Consider the following 18,669-nt stretch of genomic DNA (forward strand, 5'->3'; position numbering starts at 1 on the left):
AACGTGGCGACTCTGTCTTCCTTACGGAAGTCAAAGAATTTCATGTATGTTACATTCTAAATGTAGTATTACATGACAATAATGGAACCTTTACATTTATCATTCGGACTGATGTGGTATTTTGGATTCTAGTGTGAATTTCAGCCCATCAAAAATTGTATTCATGAAATAATTGATCCCATAAATTTAACATTGAAAATATTCTACAAAATTGGACTTTTACACAAGTAAATACGATTCATTTTGTTCCTCATGGCAAACAAAAGTTGACATTTATCATGGGCTATAACATGTCTGTTATCCGGAATACAAGCAGCCAGCAGCTTCAAGCAACCACCAAAAAAATTGTGGAAAATAAATGGGTAAAAAATATGGAAGTTTAAAATTGGCGCCCCCTAGCGGTTAGTTCTCCATTCACAAAATACGCAGTCTCAAGCAACTGGGAAATTCACTCATCCGGCATCTACCAATCCCCCTGGGGTCCCGGATACCAGGGGCTTTACTGTATATTACATTTTTTTTTTAAATTTTTTTATTTTTCACACTATGAACCGTATTAATTAAAATACACACAAACATTTCCCTCTTGAATATACACAGTGGCATTTTCTTCCCTTTTTTCCCCCTCCCTTCCCTCCCTTCTTCCCCCCCTCCCTCCCAAACCCATTAAACGTTCAACATATACGATACAATAAACCCATTAAACAATGTCATCACACAATGAAAATAAACAAGAAAATTATGTCATCTACTGTTACCCACTGCGTCAGTTCATTTCGTCGTCTTCTCATTCTATCATTTTAGGTGGTGGAGGTCCGCGGTAGGTCCTCTCTGTTGTGTTCCATGTACGGTTCCCAAATTTGTTCAAATAATGTGACTTTATTTTTTTAAGTATATGTTATTTTTTCCAATGGAAATCATTTATTAATTTCTATGTACCATTGCTGAACTCTCAGGCTCTCTTCTGATTTCCAAGTTGACATTATACATTTTTTTGCTACAGCTAAGGTTATCATAATAAATCTTTTTTGTGCTTCATCCAGTTTGAGGCCTAATTCTTTACTTCTTGTATTACTTAGAAGACAGATCTCTGGATTTTTTGGTCTGTTGCTTTTTGTGATTTTATTTAATACTTGGTTTAGATCTTCCCAGTACGTTTTCACTTTCTCACATGCCCAAATTCCATGTACTGTTGTTCCCGTTTCCTTCTTACAGCGAAAACATCTATCTGATGTTGTTGGATCCCATTTATTTTAACTTTTGGGGCGTGGTGTATAGCCTGTGTAACCAATTATATTGTATCATGTGTAACCTCGTATTTATTATATTTTTCATAGTTCCAGAGCATAACTTTTCACTGTATATTACATTTTTATGACACTAAAAGGAACCCAGAATGTGTTTCAGGGACAGATTTTTCCATATTCGGAGAATTAAGGGTCATGGGGAACAGACGGGTTGATTATTCAGGAATCTGATGGCAGCGGGAAAGAAGCTGTCCTTGTGCCGCTGAGTGCTTGTCTTCAGGTTCCTGTACCTTTTCCCCACTGGTAGCAGAGTGAAGAGGGCAAGGCCTGGGTGGTGGGGGTCCTTGAGGATAGAGGCTGCTTTTTTAAGACACCGCCACATGCAAATGTATTCAATGGAGTGAAGTCTGGTGCCCGTGATGTTGCAGGCCTCTGGAGTTTATTCTTGTCCTAAGAGTTGTCACCTCCATACCAGCCGTGATGCCACCAGCCAGAATGCTCTCCTCGGTACACCTGTAGCACATTCCTTGGAGCGTAGAAGAATGAGAGGAGATTTTATAGAGGTATTTAAAATTATGAGGGACTAGACAGAGTGAATGTAGATAGGTGTTTTCCACTGAGGGTAGATGAGATACAAACCAGAGGAAATGGGTGATGTCCCATCAATAATTCACAAAAGGCTGAGTAAGTGAAACAATTTGGCTTTTAATAGTTAAAGGCCGGAACTCTATCAAACAACCATCCACCTCCTTGACTGATCAGAGCAAAAGGCAAGGTGTAGCCTGCAAGGGGTTATGGGTAGGATCATGTCCAGTCAATAGCAGCCAATCACAGAGTAACCATGGTTTGCCACAATGGGCTAAAATTGAAAGGGGAAAGGTTTAGGGTAACATGAAGGGGAACCACACAGAGAGTGGTGGGGGTGTGGAATGAGCTGCTAGCTGAAGAGGTAAATATGGGCTAAATTGGGCTATGGACTGGGTGTGGGTCAGAGGGACGATGCCAAAAAAAAGATTCAGCACAGACTCAAAGGGCCAAAGGGGTCTGTTTCTGTGCTGTAATGTTCTATGGTTCTATGTCCCCCTCCCCCTGGGACTCCGCTCAAAATTTATGGGGCCCCTTCCCCGTGAAGCAGTCAATGCTTGGTTTCTTCCGTAATTCTGTTGAATACCCGATAAACATTTAAAATATTTGTTTTGTGAGGTGAAAATAAAATGAGGTGTTTATTTCAATGTGCTGTGGTCCCCAGAGTTGGGGTTGTAGGGCCCTTGATGAGAATGGCTGCTCTAGAAGGTCCCCCCTCAGGCTCCTACAGTCCAGGGAGAAAGGTCCTGCCCAGCCTGTCCAAACACTCCCGATCATTGAAGCTGGTAACATTCTTATGAACCTTTTCTGCACTCTTTTCACCTTTATCCCAGGGCGGAAATAGCAAACACCAAATATTTTGGTATAATTTATTTTATTTTAGGATGGTGTTCATCAATCTCACAGTTTGTGGGAAGAAGCTAGTTCCTTTTTCCCAGGGCGGGATTAGCAAACACCAGAGGTCATCTGTACAAGGTGAAGGGAGGAAAGTTTAGGGGAGATGTCGGGGTAAGTTTATTACACGGAGTTGTGGGGGCCTAGAATCCCTTGCCAGGGATGGTGGTGGAGGCTGAAACATTAGGGGCTTTTTAAAAACTCTTGCACAGGCATATGGATGATAGAAAAGTAGAGGGATATGGGGTAGGAAGGATTTAGTGATTTTTAGGTTTATATGGTTCGGCACAACATAGAGCGTTGAAGGGCCTGTACTGTGATGTAATATTCTATGTTCCCAGCCTGACAATCCTGATTTTGATCCTGTTGCTGGATGGGAAGAATGCTCGATAATTCTTTGAGCTGTATTTAACCAATGCTCCAAGTGAATGTCGTCGGTAGAGAAAAGGGAAACCCAAGATCATCTCGGCCATTTTGATGATCCTTTGTATTGACTTCCGGTCCGATGCTTTGCAGCTACCATCCCACACAACAATGCAACCAGACTGGACACTCTCAATGGTGCTCCCGTAAGATGTCAAGACAGGGGTTGGTAGCCTTGCCCTCCTCGACCTCCTGAGGCAAGCGTGCCAGGTGCTAATTGGCCGTGAATCCCTCCCAGTACTTAGCATGTTAAACCCATTTGGCAAAGTGGAGAGCAGGATTTATTGGGCTCTCTTTGGCTGGCCTCCAATAGACAGGGATTTTATTGACTTGCAAATCCCAAGGGAGCCCCCAGAATGTTTAGAGCCCAACTCATGCTGTGTGTAACACATTAATCTAATTATCCAGCGGGCAACATGCCACTGTTAACTCGACATTCAGCAGATTCCAGACGTAGATTTAGACCCAGCGGGACAGTTTTACTTTCAGCTGATACACAGGCTGTTTTCGTTTGCGCTCCCCTCTCCCTGGAGTATGTGGGGAGCTGTGTCCACCCCGTACTTTTACCTTTCAGGGAAGATGCCCTCAGATATCTGACGGAACTTGTTCAACCCGCAAATAATCATTTCAACTGGGGCATCCAGAAGATTGAAGGCCGTTTGGCCCATCATCCCTGTTCTGACATTCAAGGAGATCATGGCAAATTGTGTGCCCCCCATGGACTGTCCCTCCGAACTCCTCCGTCCTGTGCTCAGTGACTGAGCATTGGGTGGCAGTTAGGTGAAGGGAGCTGAGCTACAGAACTGTCTGAAAGGGCTTAACAGGCTGAAGGGCCCTTCCTTCAGTGTGGCCTTCGCTCTGCAATAATGGCGCGAGATAAGGACCAGGAGGAGGCCGTTCAGCACCCCAAGCCTCTGTGCCATTCATTGAGGCTATCATCGATCACAGCCCCAATATCTCACACCAATGTCCCTCAATTGCTCTCGTCCTGAGAGAGGTCATGGTCATGTTTCTAAATATTCTCAGCATTTGAACTTCAACAAGGCAGAGAAGTCTGAGAATTTAGCACCTTTGCAGATAGCTCTGCTACTTTCATTGTGATATCACCCATTCATTCAGGTGCCTTGCCATTCAGCAAGGACCATCATGTCTCTCCATCCAAACTATAGTTGTTGCCTCCCCTGTTCACCTTCGGTGAAGGCTCCATCTTTGACCTGAGACCATAGTTGATGTTGAGTTCATGATTATACAAGGGAAAAATACTGAAGTGGTCTCCTGTGGCCTTCTTCAGTCGCAGTGTCCACACTGGACAGGTCACCCTGGCCATTGATCAGCAGATTCATCTGACCAGCGTTTTTAGTATTACAACCGTAAATTCCAATCTGTAGAATCTGTGTGTAAAAACCATCTACCATCTGCAATCCATGGCTTCACGTGACCCTGAATGGGAGGCTAAATAGGTCCTACACCTAGCCCAAGGGTGACCTGTAGGCTATTGGACGGAAGGAGCAACTTCCACCTCCTTTCTCTGAGAAATTGCCCAGCACCAACACCAAATGAGATTACCCATCACTTGCAAAACACAATCTGCTGGAGCAGTGCAGGTCTGGTCTTCAGAATCAGAATTTATTGTCACAAACATGTCAAGAAATTTGATGTTTTGCGGCAGAATTACAGTGAAAATATTCTATAAATTACATTATAAAATAAATAGTGCAATAAAATAGGAGAAAGTGAGGCGGTGTCTGTGGCTCATTGTCCATTCAAAAATCTGATAGGGGAGGGGAAGAAGCTGTTTTTGTACCATCCTAGACCCCCTCCCTAATGGTAGCAGTGAGAAGAGGGCATGGCCTGGATGGTGGTGGTCTTTGAGGCTGCTTTCTTTAGACGCCGACTCTCCTAGATGTCCTCGATAGAGTGAAGACTGATACTCGTGATGGCGCTGGCTGAGTTCACAACTCTCTGCACTCTTTTCCTGTCCTGTGCATCAGCATCTCTGTACCAGATAGTGATGCAACCAGTTAGAATGCTCCCCACGGTCCATCTGTAGAAATTTGCAAGAGTCTTTGGTGACGTACCCAATCTCCTCAAACTCCTCACGAAGTATAGATCTGGCGAGCTTTCTTCATGTTTGCATTGACATGGAGGCCCCAGGACAGATGTTTGGCAATGTTGAGACCCAGGAATTTGTTCTTGACCCTTTCCACTGCTAGACCCTCGATAAGGACTGATAACAAATATCCACAGTGATAGATATTCCCTGTACGATACTACCTGCTCTACTGAGCATTTCTTGTGTATGGGTTCTGCTCCCAGTTTTCATTCAAATGCTTTTCAATAAATTGGATAAAATACAAGTTTAATCTGGCAGGAGAGTTGTGCCCCTAGATAGTGGAAAGGGACGTTATAAAAATTCAAGACAAGTTTATTGTCATCGGATTGTATAAGTACAACCCAACAAAACAGCATTCTCCAGTCCTCGATGCAAAACACGCAGACGCACAACCAGACAGAACACACATACAGACAAACAATACATATACAGGACAAGTGTTCATATAAATAATAGAATTTGCTTCATGAATATGAGAGTCTTGGAGGGTCAGTGTGAGCCGTTCCTTTGGTCGTTCAGAGTTCTCACGGCCTGTGGGAAGAAGCTGTTCCTCAGCCTGGTGGTGCTGGCTCTGATCCTCCTGTATCTCTTCCCTGATGGGAGCAACTGAAAGATGCTGTGTGCAAGGTGAAAGGGGTCCTCATTGAATTTGCCCATCCTCTTCAGACAACGATCCTAATAGATCCGTCGATGGAGGGAGGGAGACTCCATTTATCCTCTCTGCCACTCTTATGGTCCTATAGATTGACCTCCGATCCATTTCTCTGCAGCAACTGTACCCCACACGGTGATGCAGCCGGCCAGGACACTCTCGATAAAGCTCCTGTAGAAGATTGACATAATGGAGGCTGGGAGACTTGGCCATTTCAGTCTTCTCAGGAAGTGCAGTCACTGGTGCACCTTCCTGACAAGTGAGGAAATGTTGATTGTCCACAATAGGTCCCTAGTTAAATGAACTCCAAGGAACTTGGTGCTTTCCACTCTCTCTACCACAGAGTTGTTGATGTGTAGTGGAGGGTGGTTGTACCTGGTCCTCTTGAAGTCTGCGATCATCTCCTTCATCTTGTTCACATTGAGATTCAGGTTGTTGCTCTTGCACCATTTCCCGAGATTTTCTACCTCTTCTCTGTGGTGCGACTCATCGTTGTTGCTGTTGAGGCCGACGACTGTCGTGTCGTCTGCAAACTCGACGACACTGGCTGTAATGTTATAGCAATGTTTGCACTGTGATGTTGACGCAAAACTAATTCCAAGACATGACAATAAATCCTGATTCTTCTCATTCTGAAAACAAGAACAACTATTTCATTTCAACTCATTAATCCAGAATTTCATTTTCTTTTCTCACATAGGCTGCCTCTGAGGACACTTGAATTGGTGAGGAGCTCAATTCATTTCTAATCCATGGAAATATATCGTATGCCCTCACTTTAAATCATCACTTGAACCAGGAGACTTATCGGAGACACAAGGCAAAAGTTAACAGCAAGACCTTTGCAAGTGGACGTCCCACTGAAGATCTCAAAGACACGCAGCCTTGCCAAACAGGTGGACATTTTGACATCTCCTCTCAGCTGAGCAGGGGGAGAGTGCAGCCAGATGCAGGTAGAGGCAGATGTGCGATCATGCACCTACATTGCAGGGGGCCCAAAATCCGCATGGTCCGAGGAAGGGCCTGACTCACCTCTGTCCGACACCGGAATCTGGGAGGATGCAGGTGCACAGGAGGTCGGGGTGATAGACAAAGGTGGGCAATGTCCCCCTGCCATCGCCTTTGTGTACAGTGAGCCAGCTCTGACTGGGAGTGAGGCAGAGGCAGGGCAAGTGTCCAGTGCGCGGGAGGAAGTCACGCCAACCTCCAGCAGCTCACCGGAAGCCAGCGATGAGAGAGGGAAACCCTGGAGCCCAGAGGGAGGGGGACTTCCCAGCGGACGGCAGACTCCAACACGTAAGGGCATTTATCTATTTCAGCATGACCTTTAAAAGCTTGCACCGCTGTTCATCACATCAATTAAATTCAATAAATGCTGGGCCATTCACAGCAAAGTCCCACACCAGTGTGTGACCATGTAACACAGTACTGAGGGTGGGGACACGCTGTGGGAGGGGAGGTACTAAAGGAGCTCCCCACTGTGGGAGGGCAGTGCTGAGAGAGCCATATGTTGGTCCTGGGACGACTGCATTGTTGTTTATAACACAGTTGGTTATGGACCTCTTGCAATGTTCAGCCTGTGAGAGGAACCCAGGAAATTGGCAGAACCATGGGCCAAAGACCAGTCACAACCTTCTCCAGCTTGTCATCTGCTGCTGATTCATTGATGGTGGCAGAAGCAATGCAACATTGAAGGCAGTGAAAGAGAAAGCAAGTTGTGGGAGAGAGAGAGAAGGATGGGGTTGGGGGGTGGAAATGGAGGAGGGAAGAGAGAGAGAGAGAGACGGTGTTAGCAAGAGATTCAATATGTCACCGAAGACTCTCAAAAACTTCTACAGGTGTTCTGTGGAGAGGGCGAGAATAAACATCACAGGCACCAGACTTCATTCCATTGAGGACATCTACATGAGGCGGGGTCTTAAAAATGCAGCCTCTATCCTCAAAGACCCCCCCACCCAGGCCACGCCCTCTTCACTCTGCTACCATCGGGGAAAAGGTACAGGAGCCGAAAGATGAGCACTCAGCGGCACAAGGACAGGTTCTTCCCCTCCGCCATCGGATTCCTGAATAATCAATGAACCAAAGACTCTGCCTTACTTTTCGTGCATTAATTTTTATTTGCATTTTTCTATGAATGGTTACGCTGTTACGCTGCTACAAAACGATGGATTTCAAGACAATAAAATCTGATTCTGGGAGGCGTGTGTGAGAGGGAGAGAGTGTGAAAGGGAGGGGGGAGTGTGGGAGGCAGGGAGTAAGTCTGTCTGAGAGGGGGTGGGAGTGTAAGAGAAGGAGTGTAAATGGGAGGGTGTGGGAGGAAGAGGCCAGGAGAGTGAGTGAGAGGGAAGTGTGTGAGTGAGAAGGAGATGGGGGGGGGCAGTGCTCCCTCAACATGCCCATCTACACATCTCCATTGTGATCTGTCTTGCAACCACTGGCAGATCTCAGATCCTTCTCCTGTTCCTCTCCAACTGCCTTCGAGTTTCCCAATCATTCCCAATCCAAGCCCAAGTCAAGTCTATTGTCATCTGATCAAATACAACCGGATGAAACAATGTTCTCACTCACTACAAGGAAAGTGAGCCATTTGATTAATATGGTATCCTTGCACCCCGATATTTATCGTGGCCCAAGCAGGAAGATCCACCTGTGAAGAGGAAGGTCTCACAACCATGGCCTGGAATAGGATTCTCCGTGCCAAAGACCTGTGTGTAGAAAGACATTGGGAAGGCTAACAGTGAGAGGAACCAAAAACAGAAGCTGGGAGGTGATGCATTAAAGAGCCCACATTGGGGATACGGTGAGCTGCACTGGTGCCCTTTTGTAAAGCAGGATTAATGCTTTGGAGGCAGCTCGGAGACTGATCCCTGGAGCATCAGAATCAGAATTGATTGTCATGAACAAGTCATGAAATTGGGTGTTTTCATAGTGTAAACATTCCTATTATAACCATCTTACAACATTACTGTAAAAAAAATTAAAATAGAGCACGAAAAGTCAAGCCGTGTCTGTGGTTCATTGATTATTCTGGAATCTGATGGCAGAGGGGAAGAACCTGTCCTTGTGCTGCTTGTCTTCAGGCTCCTGTACCTTTTCCCCGATGGTAGCAGAGTGAAGAGGGCATGGCCTGGGTGGTGGGGGTTCTTGAGGATAGAGGCTGCTTTATTAAGACACTGCCACATGCAAATGTCCTCGATGGAGTGAAGTCTGCTGCCCGTGATGTCGCAGGCCGAGTTAACAACCCTCCGGAGTTCATTCTTGTCCTGAGAGTTGGCGCCTTCATACCAGGAAGTAGCCCCTTTCAAATTGCAACATCTGGGTAGCCTTCCTGGAAGCACCTTTTAAATTGAATGGGGAATCGACCTGTTAAATCACCAACCCAGTGATTTAAGGGGGAATCCTGCCACTGCAATGACACATCACACACTCACCGGAAGTACTTCCGGACGATCAGATGATGGCTGTCTGGTCATGCAAGCGCTGACATCATTGGAATAAATGGGTCAGCCATTTTAATTTTCAAATCGGCTGTGGACGAGACTTAGGTAATTTTAACTGGGTTCCCTGACTACCTCTGAGTTGGGTTCTGATGGGGTTGACCCAGTTGGACCCTTTCAATTGTCGCGTAACTGGGACACTAACTGGGCAAATTGTCTGTTTAACCCCATTTTACATGGTAGTTTGTAAGGGCCTAGTGATGCAACTGACCAGAATGCTCTCCACGGTGCACTTGTAGAAGTTTACGAGAGTATTCGGTGGCATACCAATCCACCTCAGACACCTCTCAAAGTATAGGCAATGGTGAGCATTCTTTGTGATTGCATCAACATGGAGGCTCCAGGACAGATACTCAGAGATGTTGACACCAGGAATTTGAAGTTCTTGACCCTCTCCACTACTGAGCCCTTGATGAGGACTGGGTCGTGTTCCCCTGACTTCCTCCTGAAGTCCACAATCATCTCCTTGGTTTTCCTGATGTTGAACGCAAGGTTGTTGTCATTACACCATTAATTGAGCTGATCTATCTCCCTTCTGTACATTTCCTCATGGCTGTTTGTGATTCTGCCGACAACTGTGGTGTCATCGGCAAACATAGATAGCATTGGAATTGTGCTTGGCCACACAGTCATGGGTGTATAATGAGTAGAGCAGTGGGCTAAGCACACATCCTTGGGGTGCGCCTGTGTTGATCGTCAATGAGGAGGAGATGTTGTTTCCAATTTGTACTGACTGTGGTTTTCTGATGAGAAAGTCAAGGATCCAGTTGCAGAGTGGAGTACAGAGGCCTAGAGTTTGTAACTCATTCACCAGCACTGAATTGGAACAGGCTGTGCTTGTATCTGGTGGAGATCAGAAAAGTGAGAGAGGATGTGGGGAAAACGTCCAAGGTCATGAGGATGCCTTGATGAGGTCGAGGTGAAGGGGATGTTTCCTCTTGAATCCAGAAAGGCCATGAAACTGATCGCAACTTAAGACAGAGATGAGGTGAATTTCTTTTTTCTCTCAGCTATGCACCCACTCTTTACATTCTATCTATCTACCTACCTACTTGCCTATCTGTCTGTCTATTTATCCATTATCTATCCATCCATCTATTTTATTTAGAATATAGAATGGTACAACATGGCCACAGACCATTCAGCCTTGTGTCTGCACCATACATGATGTCCAGGTTAAGCTAAATCCCTGCTGCTTCCACATGACCCAAATCCCTCCATCTCTTTCATATTTATGTATCTGTCTAGAAGTCTCTTAAACACCGCCATTGTTTTAATTTTTTTAATTTTAAATTTATACATACAGCATGGTAACAGGCCCTTCTACCCCACAGGCCCGTGCCACCTAATTACACACAATTGATCTTCAACCCCCTTACATCTTGAAGGGTGGGAGGAAACTGGAGCACCTGGAGGAAACACATGCACACACGGGAGAGCGTGAAAACTCCTTACAGTTACCACCAGATTTGAACCTGAGTCACTGGCGCTGTAATAGCTAACCGTGCTGCCCATATGCTAACTATGCTTCCCTTCCTGTGCTCTCAATGAAGTGCCACCTTGATATTGGGGACCATCACTCCCTCAGCTCTTTAATACCCATGTAAACCGCATGATTCAATTCAATATCCCCGAAAAATCTCTAAACTGTATCTCCAAGTCCTAAGTAAAAATTGTTTATGTCATCATTGAAACACTTTCTACTCTTTGGCAATCGGAATAACTACTTTTGACCTTTGCTTACTCCAAATGTTGTAAGGTTAGCACAATTTAATTCCTTATCACTGCATAACCAATCCTGCGGTACAATTGGCTGAACTTTGAAAGGTTCAGTGGTAATAGGAGTCTTGAGATATCCTGGGACAGTAGAAAGGGGATGGAGAAATGCACCCCCCCTTCCCCTGCTATCTCTTTGTTACAGAGGAAATAATAAGACTCTCCCCCCAGGAATTATCAATTTCGTTATATAGTCAACATAACGTGAACTATTTTGTAACTGCGTAAGAATATACCCTTCTCATTGTGGTAACTGTACTGCACCACTGTGGGGCCTATGTATATGAGTGTGTGTGAGATGGTGGAAGGCATCAGTAAGTAAAGTCTATCCTATTATTTGAATCTTGCATCTGTAAGTTATTTAAGAAGCCTCCCGAGTAACTCAGAGACATAACATGGTGGCAGTGGTATAGAGAACAAGAATAAAGCTATACAATTGATTGTAACTCACTGAAATATGAAGGGGAAGAAGAGAAAAACATTACTGAAAAGAATGGCTGGAGCAACAGCAGTTCACCCAGTGATGACTAGGAGGCTGAAGACATTGTTGAATTATTTAAAAAGTTTCAACAGAAGGGCAATTTATTCAAAAGTTATTTTAAAATGCAACAGCAAAGGAGAAGGTCAGTGATCGACTTCTCTGGACAAGGGAGCGAGGCCTTGACTTTTTAAATAGCTGGGAGCTCACGGAGATGGAGAAAAATGATCCAGAGCAGATATTTGCCGCGTCTGCTTCTCACCTTGAACCCAAGTCTAATCATAGAATTAAACGTTATGAATTTCAAGGCTTAATGCAAGAGGCTGATCAAACTCTTGATACTTCCTCACTAGACTAAAAATTGTTGCTGCAAAATGCAGATTTAAGAATATAGAGGAAAGATTAATTGATCAACTAATATGGGGGAGTGCCCATCCTGAAGTACAAAAGTCTCTTATAGAGAAGGATAGCATGAAGCTGGCTGAAGCTGTAGACACAGCCAGAGCCTTTGAAGCCACAAGGACACAAATGAAATCCCTATCTATGCAAACCCACCCATAGCAAAGAGAAAAACAGGTGTATTCTTACACAGTTCACATTATCTTGACTATATAACACATTTGTATATAGCTAACTTTACAGTTGCCAAACATTTTTTTCCCTGAAAAGTTTCAGCGAGAGATGACTCAGACATACAACCCTCAAAAAGTAGAGTCAAGTGTGGTCTCACCAACGTTGTGCAGTTGTAACATCACATCCCAGCTCCTGTACTCAGTGCCCTGGCCGATGAAGGTACGCATGCCAAACATGTTCACCTGTCCACCTGAGTTCTGGGAGTGATCGAGGTAGAGAGGGATGGAGGAGTAACAGGTAGGTGGAATTGGAGAATGTAATATTCATCGAGAGGTGACATTGTAATAAATAATTTCATGACGTTATGGAGTCATAGAATGTGGAAACAGGCCCTTCTGCCTAACCTGCCCATGCCCACCAAAATGTCCCAGCCACATTAGTCCATTAGTACTTTGGCCCATATCCCTCTAAATCCATCCTATCTGTCAATCCATCCATTTATTTCATAAAACATTGCAATAGTACCTGCCTCTACCACCTCCTCTGTCAGCCCATTCCACATACCCACCACCCTCTGTGTAAAAAAGGTTACCCCTCAGGTTCCTGTAAAAACTTCTCCCCCTTCCCCTTAAACCTATGTCCTCTGGTTACACACTCCCCTACTCTGGGCAAAAGACTCTGTATTCACCTGATCTATTCCTCTTGTAATTCTGTCCACCTTTGTGAGATCACCCCTCATCCTCCTGCACTCCAAGGAATAAAGCCCCAACCAGCTCCACCTCTCCCTGTGGCTCAAGTCCCCGAGTCCTGGCCCATCCTCGTAAATCTTCTCTGCACCCTCTCCCGCTGCACGACATCTTTCCTGCAGCACGGTGACCAAAACTGAACACAACCCTCCAAATTTAAAAATTCCCTAACATATTTATAACTGAGCAGTGAATCAATGGAATTTTCTGAGAATCCTTGTATATCTGCTGAATTTTCCACCGTTTTTTTTCTTCAGAACCTCAGTTTGTAATTATTTCCTTCTTTTGGTTGGGAAAGTGTCTGTGACATTATAGAGACAGTGGTGGGGGGGGTTGGGGTTGTAAAAGGGAAACTCTTTGCTCTGAATATGAATGAAGGCCAGAACAAGGGAATTAGAAATTAACGGTAGGGTGGTGTTTAAAAACAAATTTAAAAATCTACTGCAGGTAATGGAAATCTGGAATTAAAACAAGATGCTGAAAACACTCAGGATGTCAGCCAGCATCAGTGGAGGGAAAGAAATGGGAGTTAATATTACAGGTCAAATATCTTCTGTCAGAACAGGTCCGCAGTTCTGACGAAAGATCCCAGGCCTGAAACATCAACAGTCTCGAATTCCATAGATTCTGTCAGACCTGCTGAGTGCTTCCACTTTCTGATCTTACAAAAGCTTCTTCACATGAAGTTTAATGTTCAAGTTTCCTTTTATTGTCACGTTAAAAATGTAACATACATGATATTATCTGCCCGTTTATTCCTTCCATCAAATACACTTCGTATTTCATTTGCCACTTCTCCACCCATTCTCCTCACCCAGTGGTTCTCAGCCTTTGTCTTTCCACTCACATACCACCTGAAGCAATCCCTTACTAACCACAGAACACCAATGGAGTCTTTTGTGAGTGGTATGTGAGTGGAAAGACAAAGGTTGAGAACCACTGATCAAAATCACTGATAGCCAACATAAAAATTAAAAGTTAAACCAGGCCTGGTTTTACGCAGTAAATAGAAGGTCCCTTAAGAGTGTTGTAGACCTCAGGGTGCAGGTACCTATTTGATTGAGTGTTAGTGACCCAGGTACTCAGGGTGGGGGTGAAGGTGTTTAACATGCTTGCCTTCATCGATCAGGGCACTGAGTACAGAAGCTGGAACGTAAAAAGTAAATTACAAAAGGGCTGCAGACACCGGGATTGAAGTAAAAACACAAAGCTGGTGAAATTCAGCAGGTCAAAGAGTGTCCTTTACATTGTAAAGATAAAGATCCATAACCAACATTTCAGGCTTGAGCCCTTCATCAAGGTATTTTTCTATATCTCGATGAAGGCCTCAAGCCCAAAATATTGGTTCTGTATCTTTATCTTTGCTACATAAAGTTCACTGTTTGACCTGCTGAGTTTCTCCAGGAACAGGGACTTCATGTTGCAACTGCACAAGACATTGGTGAGATTGTATTACAGTGCAGGTCTGATCACCCAGTGACCCAGCTATAGGATGGATGTCAATAAACTGGAGAGTGTGCAGAGGAGAGTGGTGAGGATTGTAGAACTCCAGTTACAGAGAAACTGGATAGGTTGGAACTTCTTCCCCTGGAGCCCAGGTAACTGAGGTCTGGCCTTACAGAGAAGCATAGATAAGGTGAAGGCTCACAGACCTGGCCCCAGAATAGGGGAGTCCAAAACCAGTGGTTAAAAGGGAAAGATTTCAAAGTGACCTTCTTCACACGGAGGGTAATGGGTGTGTGGAATGAGCTGCCAGAGGAAGTGGTAGAGATGGGGACAATTGCAGCGTTTAAAAGGCCTTCAGACAGGCAAATAGGAAAATTTTAGAGAGATATGAGTCAAACAGAGGAAAATGGGACTGGCTCAAGTAGACAACTTGGTCGGCAACTTGAGTTGGCTGAAGGGTCTGTTTCAATGTCTCCATGGATAGACGTGGTTAGAGAGGTGAGAGCATAAACATACCGACAGAGGTAAAGTACACTGGTGTCCTCGGTAACCTCAGCACAACCCAAAACGTGTGCACCATTTGAGGACTTTACGAAGAGTGATCACACACCCCAGAACAGGAACAGGCTCTTCAACCCACTTTACTGTACTGTACACGATTCCCAATTTCAACTAAGACCCTGATGCTTGCATATGGTGTAATCCCTCTACCTCCTGCATACCCATGCATCTACCCTTGTGCAGGTCTCTGCCTTAATGCTGGAGGAACCAGCCCCCATGTGGGCACTGCAACCTCCCATAAACTGCAGGAACAATGTCCAGATACATGTGGATAAATGTTGACCACTTCCTCAAATTAATAGCATAGGGTATTCCTCATTCACCGTCTACTTCAACAGTGCGGGATTCCCACAGATTTGAAAAATCGAATGCCCAGGAATGCAGGCGGCTGTACAAAGTTGTAAGCACAACCAGGTCCATCACAGGCTCTAACCTCCCATCCATTGCAGACGTCCCTGTGAAGTGCTGCCTCAAGAAAGCAGCCAACATCACCCTGGTCACAATCTCTTCTCACTGCTCTTCTCACAGCCTGAAGACCTGCACCTCCAGGTTCAACAGTTTTGATCCAACAACTATCAGTCTTTTGATACCACCCTAACCCTGACCATAAATTACTCCAGAACCTCCAAAATATGTATCTGTACTGTTGAAACATCACGTTATCTTGCACTAACTGGAATTATGAATTGGGCTGCAATGTAAGTGTAGCGGTTAGCGTGAAGCTGTTACATTGCCAGTGACCCAGGTTCGAATCCAGCCCTGTTTCTCTGTGACTGCATAGGTTTCTTCCAGGTGTTCTGGTTTCCTCCCACCCTCCAAAATGTATTGGGGTCATAGGTTAATGTGAATGTAATTGGGCACCAATTGGGTTTAAATGGCCGGAATTGGCTTCTACTGTGTTGTAAATAAAATTTAAAATGTTAAATTTATTTATCTATCCTTTTATATTTGTTGCATTTTTTGTTTTAGCATATTGTGGTAATTTAATGCATGCTGTTGAAGTATCCTCTGTACTGTAAGGTTGCAGCCAGTCAGAATTTCCATGCATTTGTACTCATGTATATGACAATAAGGTCATTGGCCACGATCATGCACTGAAGTCTCTGGTACAGGAATGACAAGCAGAATGGGGAGTAAACAGGAAAGTATTGCTCGGGGAACAGGAGAATGGACCATTGAAACCGAGCCCTCAGTGCCGCTAATTTAAGCCATGCACCCTCATGTTTCTCTCCGACAACTACTGTTGGCAAACAGCAAGAGAGTTAGGGCAGCCAGCTGGTGATTTAATTGGAGGGGTGAACGCTGGAGGATTTGCGAAACCAAGTAAGTGTCGAGTGTCTCCTGAGACAAAGTGTGAGCACTGCTGTGCAAAGAATTCAGACACAAAGTCCACAGACTGTATGATAGGCTTTAATCAGCTTAAACTGGTGCACACCAGGTCTTCTCTGTACCTTCCTAGCTCCATGTTCCAGACTGTACCCCGAAGGGGCTGGCTCGAGTCTTTATATGGGCCAGTGATTGACAGTGGGCAGGTGGGGCCAGCCTCCCATGTTGCCTACCTGCAGTAACAGTGGTTGCTCCTTGCAGTAGGCTGGTAGGAGTGTGGCCAATGTAGTCATTGTATCACCCCACAAAGGAATGCTTTTCTCCCTGGACCATGTCAGGCAGAGCTCGGAATCACAGGCTGAACTTGTTAGACGGCATCAGCATTTTAAATATCAACAGAAGGCTGTGTATGAAAGTGCACAATTAAAGCAATAAGGTCAAATGCCGATGGCTTGTGGAGGACCATGGGGTGAGTGCAGCTACAGATTATATTTTTACTGTAGTTTATACACAGCAGGATCCATCTAAACTGTGATGGTGTTGAAGGATTGATTTGCATTTCCATAGCATTTCCACACCCTCCAGCCAGCCCTGAGTGCTTTACACCCAATGAACTAAAAACTAATAGAGTTTATTGTCATACACTGTACAATGCAGTGCTGAGGCCTCACTTGGAGTATGGGGTACAGTTTTGGACTCCTTATTTAAGAAAGATATGCTGGCATTGGAGAGGGTTCAGAGAAGATTCACAAGGATGATTCCTAGAAAGAAGGGATTAACAGATGAAGAATGTTAGATGGACTGGACAATTTGGAATTCAGAATAATTTATATTTAATTTTTAGACAAACAGCATGGTAGTTAGACCCTTTCTAACTGTGCCACCCAATTACACCCAAAGAAATAGTGCAAGAAAATGAAAAAGTCAAAGTGAGGCAGTGTCTGTGGTTCATTGATCATTCAGGAATCTGATGGAGGAGGGGAAGAACCCGTCCTTGTGCTGCTGGATGCTCGTCTCCAGGCTCCTGTACCCTTTTCCCAATGGTAGCAGAGTGAAGAGGGCATGATCTGGGTGGTGGGAGTCCTTGAGTATAGAGGCTGCTTTCTGAAAACACCACCTCTTGTAGATGTCCTCAATGAAGTCTCGCGCCCTTGATGTCACAGGCCAAGTTATCAACCCTCTGGCATTTTCTCCTGTCCTGAGCATTGACACCTTCATACCAGACAGTGATGTCATCAGACAGAATGCTCTCTGTAGAAGATTTCAAGAGTCTCTGGTGACATACCAAATTACCACAAACTCCTCACAAAGTATAATTGCATTGACATGGAGGCCCCAGGACAGATCCTCAGAAATGTGAATTTCTTAACCCTCTCCACTGCCGACCCCTCGATGATGACTGGTCCGTGTTCTCCTGGCTTCTTCCTGAAGTCCAAATCCATCTCCTTGGTTTTGCTAACATTGAGTGAAAAGTTTTTGCTGTGACACTACTCAACGAGATGATCGATCTCCTTCCTGGACACATCCTCATCGCCTTCTGTGATTCTGCCAACAACTGTGGTGTCATTGGCAAATTTGTAGATAACTTTAGAATTGTGCCTGGGGGTGGAGCGAGTAAACTGTGGGCATGTAAAACCCAAACAGATAGCAATGATGTTATTTAATTTCAGAAGTAGGGATTAAGGCATTGAAATTCAGTGTTACCAAGGGCAGATGGGACAGGACTGAGAGGTCGAATGCCTTTTTCTTAGTCCTAATTTCATTTCTTGCCTCTGCATTAAGATAAAAAAACTTGCTAAATAATAATTCATATTCCATTTTCCAGAGGTTCCTACGTCCTATGTCTCTCTAACCTCCCCCCCGCCCCCATCCCAGAGCCACAGCACGCTTAAGGGGCTCATGGAGTGAAATTGTAAAATATTTTTGATGTTTTTTATGTAGTACAGAGAGTCAGCTTAATTTGACTGTTTCACAGGGAAGGGAGCCCATAAACTTTGAAGGGACATAACCAAAGGAAGGTTTAATGTAGCAGTTAGCACAACACTGTAACAGGACCAGCGACCAGGAATAGATTCAAATCCAGTGCTGTCTGTAAGGAGTTTGTACATTTTGCCTGTGTTTGGTGGGTTTTCCCCAGGGGATCCAGTTTCCTCCCATCCTTCAAAATGTACCAGGGGTGTAGGTCAATTTGATGTGATTGGCTGGCAAAGGCTCATGGGCAGAAAGGACCAGTTATCCTGCTCTATGTCTAAATATAATTTTTAAAAAGAATTAAATTTAACTTTAAATCTAAATTTAAAATTTAAATGGCTGTTCTGGACACTCCAAAGTGTTGCACCCAGTGCTCCCATT

The 18,669-nt window shown here is 44.6% G+C and overlaps 1 protein-coding gene across 1 annotated transcript in view; it reads left to right on the forward strand.

Annotated features, from left to right (window-relative positions):
• The window catches only part of LOC138743127 (synaptopodin-2), a 66,287-nt gene that overhangs the window by 25,151 nt on the left and 22,467 nt on the right, over positions 1–18,669 (forward strand). Inside the window, exon 2 of the mRNA XM_069898006.1 lies at positions 6,615–7,210. Coding sequence (XP_069754107.1) covers positions 6,862–7,210 — 349 coding nt within the window. The 5' untranslated portion in view covers positions 6,615–6,861. The remainder of the gene's footprint in view (positions 1–6,614; positions 7,211–18,669) is intronic.

The sequence above is a fragment of the Narcine bancroftii genome, chromosome 9 (assembly GCF_036971445.1).
Source record: "Narcine bancroftii isolate sNarBan1 chromosome 9, sNarBan1.hap1, whole genome shotgun sequence".
Lineage (NCBI taxonomy): Eukaryota > Metazoa > Chordata > Chondrichthyes > Torpediniformes > Narcinidae > Narcine > Narcine bancroftii.